General features: G+C 36.9%; 1 protein-coding gene across 2 annotated transcripts; it reads left to right on the plus strand.

Moving 5' to 3' along the window:
- The first annotated feature begins 281 nt into the window (after positions 1 to 281).
- Positions 282 to 12539, plus strand: LOC114536033. 2 transcript variants are annotated; one of them, XM_028557388.1, is made up of 33 exons: positions 282 to 757; positions 3247 to 3316; positions 3722 to 3793; positions 5741 to 5790; positions 6151 to 6251; positions 6352 to 6389; positions 6513 to 6566; positions 6643 to 6717; positions 6968 to 7069; positions 7175 to 7231; positions 7328 to 7381; positions 7532 to 7579; positions 7679 to 7732; positions 7804 to 7854; positions 8049 to 8138; positions 8310 to 8358; positions 8492 to 8540; positions 8635 to 8763; positions 8885 to 8974; positions 9078 to 9117; positions 9201 to 9315; positions 9572 to 9693; positions 9776 to 9863; positions 10034 to 10101; positions 10320 to 10366; positions 10453 to 10496; positions 10661 to 10713; positions 10820 to 10876; positions 10955 to 11023; positions 11226 to 11269; positions 11355 to 11440; positions 11572 to 11636; positions 11862 to 12539. In XM_028557388.1, exons 1-33 carry the CDS (start codon positions 735 to 737, stop codon positions 12042 to 12044), a joined length of 2337 nt encoding a protein of 778 aa, XP_028413189.1. In that variant the 5' UTR covers positions 282 to 734; the 3' UTR covers positions 12045 to 12539. The 2 variants fall into 2 exon arrangements, with proteins under 2 accessions (XP_028413189.1, XP_028413190.1); XM_028557389.1 differs by having other exon boundaries at positions 282 to 611.
- The last annotated feature ends 91 nt before the right edge of the window (positions 12540 to 12630 follow it).

A 12630-nucleotide genomic window follows, 5' to 3' on the forward strand; every position in this document is an offset into this window, starting at 1 on the left:
TTATACTGGATAGCTCTATCAGTTCTAAACTGTTCTTCCTAGAGGTCCAGTAAGGATCATCTCTTATTGATCCAGTGTTACTATAGGAGGAAAATGAAATAAACAACTTCCTATAACTGTTCATTCATTATTCATCCATGAGGTCTTGTAAGAACTGTGATTTCTTATCAAGGAGGAGACCTTACGTTCTGACCCCACGGACTTCTTCCCCTAGCGTTCTTTCCCGTGCATGGGTGAGATATCGTGGAACAGACATCCTATAGCTGGCTGACAGGAAACAAGCGGCCATCATCAATCCATTGACATTGTTAAAATGTTTTTAGTACGGAAGTTGTAAACTCTTCAAAACCGCAGCAAATTTTCTTTGTTTCATTGCAAAAGGCGTCGTACTAAGGGCATAAACTTACAGTAAATGTAGCTTTTTAGATCGTTCAATTGGAACAAACATTGCAACATGTGATGCCTTACACTGCTTCGTGTTGTCTTGGTATTTGAATCTCGTGGTGTGAATAATTTTGATGCTGGCTAACCACAACAAATATGGATCAAAATATTCAAATTTATTCAAAAGCATGACAAAACGTCAAAGATTCCATGGCAGACAAAAAGAAGTAAGCAATATATTGTAGTATTTACGTTATAACATCTTAATAACTACAAACTGAAAGGGAATACATGATCGATATTGAACGTATGCGAAATATTCAAAGTCACAAGAGTTCAAACGATCCTACATGGTCTCTCGATTTTTAGACAGGTAAGCTTCAACTTTGAGAGTTTATAAGCATCCTCTGCTGGGTGCTTTCTGTTTTAATTCGAAAACAATTCATTTCTATACGTGTTGTATACATACTTTAAGCTATAAACTATTAAACTTGCAATTTGCGAATTCCTTTACATGATAATGCTCGATTATTGATCATTAATGGCTTGTAAATTTGTAAATCCGAAACTAAACACTTATTTACATTTCATGATTTGCGACAATGTAAAAGTGGCAAATTTAATTTGTCATTTGATTAAGCATCAATATGTGAATGAAATAGCTCTACATTCGATCGCTTTATATTAAAATATTAACAACTTAGCGTGGCTGAAAATATTATATATTTCCAACTTTCTATCGTTTAGTTTGTAAATTTTGCTAAATCACGTCCTTCGGAAATAAGAAACGTCGATTCGGCGCCGAACGACACAACACTTTCAAAAGATATTTCTTTCATACGATTGACCCAAATTTTTTAGGCATTTATATCATGTATCGTTTAGTTAAAAATGGAGGGAAATATTTTAAATACAAACAAGCCTCGGCGAGAATAAACAAGCACATTCATGCCTTTTATAGCATTTTTTAGCGACGTTAATTCATTATTTAAACACTAGGATGATTTTAATCGATTGCTTTTACGTATATTTGTACATAATTATGCATACTAGTAAATTATTTATCAAAGGCAAAAGGTTAATTTCGTTCGCAGGTTTATTTAATATAGTTATTAAGTAACATATTTTATTGTATTGTATTGAATGTCAGCTGTAGTGGATATATTGAATCAGTGTTGCAAGAAGTAGACTTGTTCCCTGTTCTAGTTTATTGTTTTCAGGACATATTAATAGCTTATTGTTGTCTAAGTTCAGCAAGTATTATTCCAATAATGATTGTCTAATTGTTCTTTATTATGAAGCATAATCTTTTGTTGTATGGTACAATGTTGTGTTTGGATTAGGCAGAGTAAAATGCAAATCATAATGTATGTATGAATATTGCCTCTTTGATCATCAACACAGATCCATGCTGCATATCAATACCGCAAGATTGTGGCTCTAAAATGCTTAACTATGTGTAGATATATAGCTTAATACTTACACCAAGGTACTCTCTGTTGGAATGTCGACAATACAGAACAACCTTTGCCTAATAGTTGGCAAAGTTTATTATTAATACAATACTGTACTACCAGTTAGTTGTTTAATAAGGCTATTCTTTAAGCTCTCTAGTTAACACTTTCCTTCTAAACTTTGTGCTTTCTCCTCAGACGAAAACTGAATGTAGAATGAAATGGTATCATCTTCATGTTTTCCACAACTTTGAATCATTCCAGATATATTGCCTTTAAATTGTTTGCCAAAGGAAATTATTTGAGTATTTTCCTTTAAGTGTTCTTGTTAGAACAAACACAAAATATTTCAGCTATGCAAAGCAAAACTTTCGAAATCAGAAACAATAAAATAACACGGAACTCCTTCAATGCGTGTTTATGGATGTATCGCATTTAAATGTGCTTTGTGTTGAAACACATGGTCATTTACTGTTTCATTTTATCGATGACTTCCGTGATAGACATTTTACTATCCCGTTTTTTGACGAAAGACTAACTACAATAGTTATTTTATCATCTAATTGTAGCGATTTTTACGTTCTCAATTTCATTAGTTCATTTGTAACTGTCTGTTACAGTTCATTACACAGTTTATTTCCGAAATCAGAAGAAATTCTTCCGGATGGAATTAAGGAAAAAGACAAATGATCGGACGGAAATAAGAGACTTTTTAAGTGAATTAGTAGGAATAGCAGCTGAGTTCTTGCTAGTAACGATTCTAGGAACAGACTTACATGTCTATGTAGATATTCTCTTGTTACACTGGCTCTCAAATGAGTCAAATAACGTAAATTCTGGGTAAATTTGACCCGCTATTTTTGCCTTGCATTAGTTGCATTTCTGTATTGCCTTCCGTTTCCATCTTGAGAAAAGGAAACTTCGAGGTCAAGGATATACATATTAGCTACCATCTTTGCCAGTAGCTTAGGATAGTCTCCTTCGGCTTCGCCTTTTGGACAACGCGCCAAATATTTAGATTCAACGTGGGTTATTCTTGTATTATAAAAAGCTCATGCACACTCGAACGCAGTGAGTGGAAGACCTCAATCACCCCGTAACGATATCATGATGGTATTTCCACTCGACTAAGAGCTTTTAAATGCTTTATGGACGTAAATCTTTCCATTGATTGAGAAAGGACTCTCTTATTGATGAATAGTAACACAATTTCTTTGTCACGGTGAGTGTAAGAGAGGTTTTTGAATGCAGTCGTGAGTTGCGTAGACGATATCAAACCGCGTTGGTTGAGTTTCTAAGCGCTTTGCTTGTTTTGTCAATAGACAGCATGTCAATAGTTACCGTAGCCCTCTAGTCTCATAAATAAACGAACTTAGTAAAACCAAATACTTTACCATTTTCTGTTTAGAACACTAGAAAGATTTGTCGTGAAACTGAGATTTTTCAAAAGCAGACCAGATGAGATGGACTTGGATCAGGTAACTACTGTTGGTTTATAAACTATCTCTCTCTCAATCTGACTCTTGTAAGAATCTCCACTCATGGATGCTCGCTTCGAAAGTAAATGGCAAACACTCACATGTCGCATCGAGCCTCCGTCTTTACAAGGGGGACGCCTACCACTCATAAACGCCAAGATTTACGCCAAACGTACTCTTTTAAATCTTTAACAACCTTGCCGTCTTCACATGTTTGTTCGGAGCCTCGGAGGCTGGTAGATGACCAGAGATCTATCAGTGATTCCCCCACTCCACTTTCTAAATGGTCCCCCACCCTATTTTCCAAATGATTACGCCCCCCTCCCGACTTTCTAAATGCCCCCCCCCCCACTCGTTCACATTCCCTGAATGTAGACTGTAGAATGATCTCTAGTTTTTTATCAGGGGGATGTTGTCCTCGTGTCCGCCAAGTTCAACGATGGCTGGTTCAAAGGAATACGGCTGAGGGGTTACAAGGTACCGTAAGTCGATCGTTTATGTGATCAAACGTATGTGAAATCAACTGGTTGGTGCTTAAATTAAGCTTCTGCTGTTCATAATTAAGCATGAATTAGGCCGTAGTTGCAACCAGTAGAACCAAACAAACGTATTGTTTTCACTGATCTGTCTGGAGATCACATTCACAGAGGAAGATTCCCTCCGCATCCTAAATAGTTAAATGCGTTCAGGTTGAGCTGAAGCTATCGTGTGCCGTTTTCTAGCCAGCTGTATGTCCTAATATTCCGACACGTAGCAAACATGATTTAGTTGTGGTGTCTTCGGTTAATTATACCCCACGCTGTCTCGCTCGTTCCGTCATTGTTCAACACCGTACGTATAAAGACTAACTAATAACTAATATCTCAATGCGGCATGCGCATCGTCGCTTATACATTGAACTCGACCTCATAAATGCTCACAGCTGGAGCCGAAGTCTGTATATACACACGACAATGCTTTGTGTCTATCATCAAGGAGCGACCATAAATGCTATGAGCGCGCTTCGAGATCACACAGAACGCAAAAACAGATCATAACTCTCGTAGGAACGTAGAAATACGAACACACAATTGCACGTTCCTCAATTTTGAGGTAGGTTAAGTCATGGTCAGAAAAATATTTTTAATTAACATTTGAAATTAGGCGGAAACGTCCGTCATGCGTGGCTTTGCTGAATTAAATTCAGTGTGTTGGATTGTGGAAATCATTCACAGGCTAAACGCAAGTATTTTTGGATAATTCTGTGTGTATTTCGCCGTGAGAGAGTTGGGAATAGATCACTGTTGAAATGATGACCTGCGCTGTGATGGTGAGGATTTAATTTGATACATTGCATAAGGTGTTGGATATACGATGAATATAGACCTGTATAAATAGATTGTCGTGATAAGGATATTGAACGTTGGCTTGTCTGCGTGTGTTTGTTGTCTTCAGTTCCAAGAGTTATCAACCGGCTTGAATCATTGTTTCAGAAGCGGTCTTAAAAAAAAACTACATCGCTTTGCAAATGGAATGATCACCTGCTAACTAACCTATTGATATTATAATTTCCAAATATTTTGTATGAGAGTCATTTGCTGAGCTTTATGTTTCATTTTTGAATTAAGTCTTCCGTCCATCGTTTCTCTTTTCGTTTATATTTTCAAAACGTATTTGGATCACACAGAAGTAAATTTGTCAAACTATTAATAACTGTATTCAGTGTTACATTCAACGTGTACTGAACGGTCAATGGACCCTATCGTGAACATGGCAGGAATATTTTAGGTTCACAAGAGGACTACTTGATATGCATTGCCTCTTAGGGCGACTGTAAGAGTCGTAGCCACTGTCCGTCCGTCTTCATGGCTATTCGCCGGTTATAGCTCGTGTGATTGATATTATATATTGTGACACCTCTTTCTCTATTCCTGTGTCATCGGTCATTTATGCGCAGTATTTTGACAGAGACGTGTGAAATTCAACGTTGTTTTTATTCCGCAATTTTGACTTCTACAAGCCTCCAAGTAATAAAGTGTTAAAAGTTCATGAATGTAATGCGATGCTAATTCAGCTTAGGACATTTTTAGTCTTGAGACTTCATGATGTGAGTGGCCTCTTTTGCTGTAAGTTCAGACGGTCTGAGAGAGAAAAATTTGCGTGATAAATGGTGATGGAGCTTGTAGTTGATCTTTTTATTGACTTTTGCACTGCCATTGTTTCTATGTATCTAATATGATCCTGCCTGATCTGGATTAATCTTGATCGGATTCTGATTCTGATCTGTTGTAGCCGGTTTTCATTCTCATCTTAACCTGATCTTAACCTGATCTAATCCTCATCAGATCTTATGCAGACCTAATCCCGGATCGGGTCTTGACGTAATGCTAAACTCGTCCAGAACTGATGCCAAAATATTTAATCAGATTGTTTTCTTTCTGTTAGGTTGGCTACTTCCCGGAGGACGTCGTAGAGAAAGAATCCTTGAATGAAAGGTAACGTGTCTTCATTGTAATCATTTCATTGTTATCAAAGTGTGTCTGTACAACGTGTTCCTTCCCAGAAGACCACTGAAGATAACTGATTGAAACTCACCACGTTTTATATACCGGGAATACAACACTGTCAACAGGATACAATACCAATATTGTTGACGATTTCGAATCATGCAAATCTGTTGCGAATTCTGACTTTTAACTATGATTTTTCTTATCGTGGTTCCAAGTCGTGGACCGTGGGGCAGAATCTAAAAGATGAAGCCCCGACTCAGTCATTTTTGACTAAACGTTCGTAGTATTCCTTCCGTGTTTTGCCAGGCCATATATCGAAACATACTCTACTTTCATTTTCTTCAGTTGTAACGGGATAGATACCCCGCCAAGCGAAAACAACAATGAACCTTGTGATATTGAGTTAACCGGGGATGAGACAATGGTTGATAACGAGGAGAACAAAGGTACAAGAGTGGAACACACGTTATAACAAGGGACACGACATATATAATATACCTAAGCGTGTTTGAGAATTTGTATTGTGACGATAGATTTTATTTTTAGAACTCGATAAAAATGCAAAAAGGACGAAAGCGGCCGAGGTATACACATGCACGAAACGATGAAATCTTTTGAAGGCCTTCAGTGTGCTTTAAAATCCCAATACCTGGCGTCATTCCCCGCTGAATATCAGACAAAAAACGATTTATTTTCTTTTCTTTCAGGAAATCTTGTCCACCGAAGTTTCATATTGCACTGGTTTAGAATTATTAGTCGAGGTAGACTTTCATCTTTGATGGTTCTTCGTTCCTTTCACAAACTATGATGCCTCATCTTTTATTGTCTTTCTTGTAGAATTTTATTCAACCTATGAAAATTTATGGAATTTTATCAATAGAAGAAATAGATACTATCTTTTCAAATATTGAGGTAATTATACTGGAAACAATGGATCCATCTGTTTTATTGAATGAAACAAACTCTACCCCAGAAGAATTTCATGTTGATGGTGAAGAAAATACCAGGGTGCTTATATTGTTCTATGTAACTGGGACCCCGCCCTGGAAAATCCCAAACCAATCCACCTTTCCCCCCCCCCCTTCCTTAAACTGTAAAGCAATCGCATATACCTGGAGTTCTGTGAAATCAACACTAAATACTCATTTTTATAATATTCTAGTCATTAGCTGGTATCAGTAGAGAAATGGTCTCAAAGTTAAAAGTATGTTTGGAAAACTGGGATGTGGAGACTTCTCTTATTGGGGACGTTTTACTTGAGATGGTAAGTGAACGACGCGCCCAGAAACAGAAGATATATCAGAGTGGCGGAGATATAATTAATTTTTCTTTCATTTACACGTTGTTAATTATGTTATCTTATTTTCAGTTTTCATATCTGAAGATGTTCAAACCATATTTTGATTCACGATCGGCGGCAAACCAGGTATTGTTTCAACTGTGATGACGCGCCGCCGGAGTCCATATCCTTTAGTTTTTAAATCTAAACGCCTTCAAATGCATTGTTTCCCTTTCTGTGTAGATGAGAATACGATACGAGAAATCCAACGACAGATTTCGAAACTTTTTATCAAAAGTAAGAGTTCTCGAAGCGATCAAATTGACTGCTTGGTTTATCAATGTTTTTAACTGCCAATATTTAGGGTAAAATCATCTTGCATTAGACAGTAGAGTAAAACAATATAATGGAATATTCATTGGTGTAATTCCTTCTCGATTTTTTTAGGTTCAATGTGGGCAGACGTTAGACTCGTTGCTTTTAATGCCAATTCAGGTTAGGGAAATCCCACTAGATCTACTCTGCAACTGCGTATGTGAACGTGACGATAGAACGTGCATTTCAAATCGCAATTGATCTTTCTGTTCTTCATAGAGAATTCCAAGATACGAACTTTTATTGAAGGAACTGGTCAAGAGAACCGAACCGGTTGGTTAAATCTTGTTTTAGATATGCTCGTATTTAAATTTATTGTAATTTTATATTTTCTGTTTTGCCAGGAACATCCGGATTACGAGAACTTGTCAGAAGCGTTGTCCAAAGCACGCGAGGTTCATATCTTCATATACACGAAATTCTGTTTCTTTATTTGACTTCGCTGATATCAATTCATCCTCATCTATCTGTTCATCCTGATCTATCTATTCATCCCGTTCATTCTCATCCATCTATTCATTCTGATCTATCTATTCATCCCGTTCACCCTCATCTATCTGTTAATCATGTTTAATTTTCTGTCTTCCAGACGGCTACGGATTTGAATGAACATATTCGACAGATTGAAAACGAATCAAAGATATTTGAGATTATAAACATGTTTCCAAATGATGAATTAGTGAGTAGCTTGGTTGCTAGTTATGTCTGACTAGTATTGCTTTGTTTTGCCTCAGTCACCGTTTCATCGCCTCTCGTGACTTCTTTTGCCCTGAATACTTTCTTTCTTGCATGTTTCCCGGTGTGCCATTTTGTTCATAGCTTCAATATCCTTTGACCATATTCTTTCCAGGATCTAATCATTAGCGATTCCAACAATAGCCCAAAGATGAAACCATCCCGTAAGTTAAATACAATATCCCCTGGGCCTGGTATTTTTTAAGGCAATTATGCAAGGCATCAAAATGCTCGGCTTGATAATGGCGATATCATCCACACTTGTTTTGACATTTGCTTAATTGCTTGTATTTGCAGAATCAGTGAAATCAAAAACAAATTTAGAAGTAGGAAATGGTGTAAGAAGGTATGTCTTATAGAAGAATATTCTGATGTGTTATATTTTTCATCATCAAATGCTCGTCGTACGACTTTCACCCTTTTATTTCTCTCCTTTATAGAAGCGTTTCCCTGACAGACCTCAACAGAGTTCGTAATGGCAGCAATCTTCACCATGCCCCCTCGGATCCTGCTATTCACCGCATTAACGGAAGACACAAGGATCCCAAAACACATATATTTAAAACCAGGTAATCTTATATAACGACATTCCACTGTTATCTTTACTGTCGTCGTTTTCCATGAACTAACTAAATCGCTGTACTGTGTTCGTTGTATGAATATCTTCATGAGACTTTTGGCTTAATTCAGGATGTTTATTCACGAAGGAGCTGTACAAAAAGTTGTATTTAAAAATACTAATGTTAATCAGTCGGAGTTACCTCAGGAATATTCTGACAGGTAAAGTATGTCCAATTAAGGATAGCTAGATCAGTTCTAAACTGTTCTTCAGTTCAAGAAGTCCTGCAGTGTCATCACTTATTGATGCTTCTTTCTTTTCTAGATATTTGATTTTATTTTCGGACGTTGCTATCGTTGCTGTGGTGAGTTCCGTTTTTTTTACGAGAAAGGCTAACTTCAGAATGATTCTTTAGAATGATTCTAATTCCTAATTATCATTTACTAGTCGGCAGGGAATGTTCTCACAGGAAATAAGTTCAAACTAAAAGAACGAATCAATTTGGCGCAATGCTGGGTCGCCGACGCTGAAACTTTCTTACAGAAACCAGTTCCAGATGAGAGTAAGTGGGTGGAAATAAAGAGATTGTTGCCTTTCAATGTTTTATCCAGTATAGTTCGGGTTTTATCCTGCAGTAACACTGAGAGATGATCCTTACTGGTCCTCTAGGAAGAACAGTTTAGAACTGATAGAGCTATCTAGTATAAATAAAGTCAGTTTAGTTTAGGTTTCCTCCTGTAGTAACACTGGATTAATAGACCTCACTGAACCTTTAAGAATAATCATTAGGCAGTCAATAAATGGTTTATTGTTAATAGCGTTTGTGCTTGGCACTCCAAGGAGAACATATGTATTCCTGGCTCAGTCAGTGAAAGAGAAGCTGAGGTGGGAAAAACTACTACAACAGCGCATAGCTGTGGAGAAAACGAAATTATTGGAGGTATATTGATTGTCTCAAGTGACACAATGATGATTGTTCAAATTTTGGTACTAGTTTATTCTTATGTTGTTTCGTCATGTAGCTCTGGAAGTACAAAACAGTTCCTGATGTGATATTTGTCAAGACAACGGGAAAATCCAGAGTGGAATACCAAGCTATGAATGAGAATGGTAAGCTGAACCCTGGTATGAACAAGGCCGAACACCCCCTAACCAAGATCATTCCTGCATGTTTTAATGCAAACCAACTCTGCCACATCGATATTTAATGTACGAATTGTTGAAGCTGATTTCCTTCAATGTATCATTGTAAACATATTCCACTTATTCCGCTTATACAGAACTAAACCTACATGTGAATGAAGACGTCAACGTCATTGGGTTTCGAAAAAATGGCCATTGGTTAGCGGTGAGTTGTTGCTTTGGAAAAGTCCCCAATAGACCTTTTCAGCTTGCATGCAAATTAACCCATTTCAGATGTTGTGACCATGGAATAGCCAAAAAGATGAACCATTTCAGACCATGTGACTTGGAATGGGTTAATTTGCATACAAGCAGAAAAGGTCTATTGAAAAAATAGTTAATAAGAATAGCTCTCTATGGAAACAATATTCATTCTTTTTTTAGGGTTTGTACGACCCTGATAATAGTTCATATGATTTTATAAAAGATTGGTACGTTAAAGTATACCTTGATTCTGATAAACCAACTGTATGAATGTCTAGATTTAATACTCATCCGTTTCTTTTAAAAACTTTAGGTTACCTGGTGTAAATAGCATGGGAAAATTTGGTTGGTTTCCAGGTAAAGACATAGCTTCATAAAATATTTGGGCGACACAAATATTTGGCGATTCTTGATGTGTCTTATCTTGGATTCCGTGTTTTCTTCTTTTTCCCTTTAATGCCTCGTCTGCGTTATGTTTGCTCACGAAGACTGCTAGTATAACTTTCCTGTTATGTTTACAGCGGAATGCATCCATGGCAATTTTCAAGACAACAAGGAAAAATCGGTTGACCAGGTTAGCACCGTAAAGAGATTTTACTCATTTCTGTCGTATGCCCTGCTGTTAATAATTCCAGAGCGGCAACTCACTGATAACCCATTGGTATAATTTTATCATTTAGTTCAGCTACGTCTCTGTAGCTACGGCACTTCAGATCAAACACCGAATGGCAGAACTGGTAAGTGTAAATAAATATAGTTTTTTGTTTAATGATATTTCAAAGTTCTGGTGATGGATTTCTCTTTTCTCTTTTCAGACCAACTCGAAAATTCAACCGAAATTTTTGACCTCGGTGAAAGTCCATAAAGCGGACGGAACATTCAGAGTATGCAAATATTAATTTGATCTTGCCTATGGATGTATAGTAGTGACGCTTTTGTAAAATCGTCTTCCTTTAGACGCAACAAAATACGGCAGCTTATGGTAGAATAATGCCAACATATCACATACGATGCACCATCTTTTCAACGTAAATGTTTTGATTAGAATTTGAAAACTCAATTTAAATTGTAATGATATCTTTCTAGACTTGTAAACTCAACGAAGAAACCACGACCGAAGATATCATCAAGTAAGTTTTATTTGTTCAATTTTTGTACATACAAGGTGTATTTGCTGTAGAATTAATGAAATATATTTGTATAATTTTCCTCCAGTGGCCTTGACAAACACAACCGAATGACTGGTCTGAATATTGAAAAGGATCGTATCGAGTTATGGGAGGAATCGAAGGATGGTTCTGGTAAAAAAACGTTCTTCTTTTAAACGTTGTGTTCAATCACAGATCACCAGGAAATCGAATGAATTGGCTATTATTATCATTAATCAGAATTGATTCTTTTAAATGTCTATCGATTCAATTTCTTTTCCTAGTTAAACGAAAGCATAAACACAACGAGAAGATCCTGGAGATCCTATCATTTTGGGGGGAATATGATGTAAGTACACCATCCCTAAACAAAAAGCACAATTTCCTCTCTCTCCTCATCCCGAAAACAACAAACATAGCTCATACTCATATCCCTGTAATCCCAAATGAAAGAAGTCGCTAAAATAATAATTGTCTGCTGAAAAGAAAATCTTAGTCAAAGATAATCGTGTGCCTTGCCGTAGATAACTTGTGAAGGTTTTGTGGTAGAAAGAATTCCTTTCTTTTGCTTTAGTCTCACATTTCTTTCGTGAGCCGGACGCGTGGAGTGAAGGATACTGTTCTGGATACTTTGGCTGTTGAGCCCGCGCCATTTGAGAGCGACATCGAGAGACGTCGTGGTTCACACTCAGGAAGTTTCGCCACCAGGTCAAACTCGCGTAAAGAATTCAAAAAATCATCGTCCTTCTGTTCCTGACTGCGGAAAAGATTGATCACGAAGTGGCACAATTTCGCTTCAAGGAAGTCTGAAATGTGGCCCACCACACCTTGTGTCAGGTGAGGGGAAGGGGTGGTACCCTATTTTTATCTTGGAGAAAAAACTGACCGCAATTTTACCCCTCTACAAAAACGAATTATTTAAAAGCACAGTAATATCTATGATAAATACATCATGGCAATCCAGGCTGCCTGGTGTATTGTTACCCAATAAATTATCCTGTTAATTATGATCCCGCATTAGAACACAAACCATAGCACTAGAAATATTCTCGGAAATATGATCTGCGCACACGACACTGAAGGATTTTACCTGTAACGTACATTCAGTGAAATATTTGGACAAATTTTAAGTGGAATATTATGTGAAAATATTCGAATCGGACTCATTTTGTAAATGTATGATAATCATAGATTTGTAAAAAGTATACAACAATGTAATATAGTTATATTTTAAATGAAAGTAAACAAGGGAAGCTAACACTATACGTGGTTTTAAATTTAGCGGTTTCTAGAGAAATTGATGTTTTTTTGAGAGGCATAAGAAATACCGAAGTCTTGTTTAT

The sequence above is a fragment of the Dendronephthya gigantea genome, unplaced genomic scaffold (assembly GCF_004324835.1).
Source record: "Dendronephthya gigantea isolate DGI-Jeju-01 unplaced genomic scaffold, DenGig_1.0 000129F, whole genome shotgun sequence".
NCBI classification, from domain to species: Eukaryota; Metazoa; Cnidaria; class Anthozoa; order Malacalcyonacea; family Nephtheidae; genus Dendronephthya; species Dendronephthya gigantea.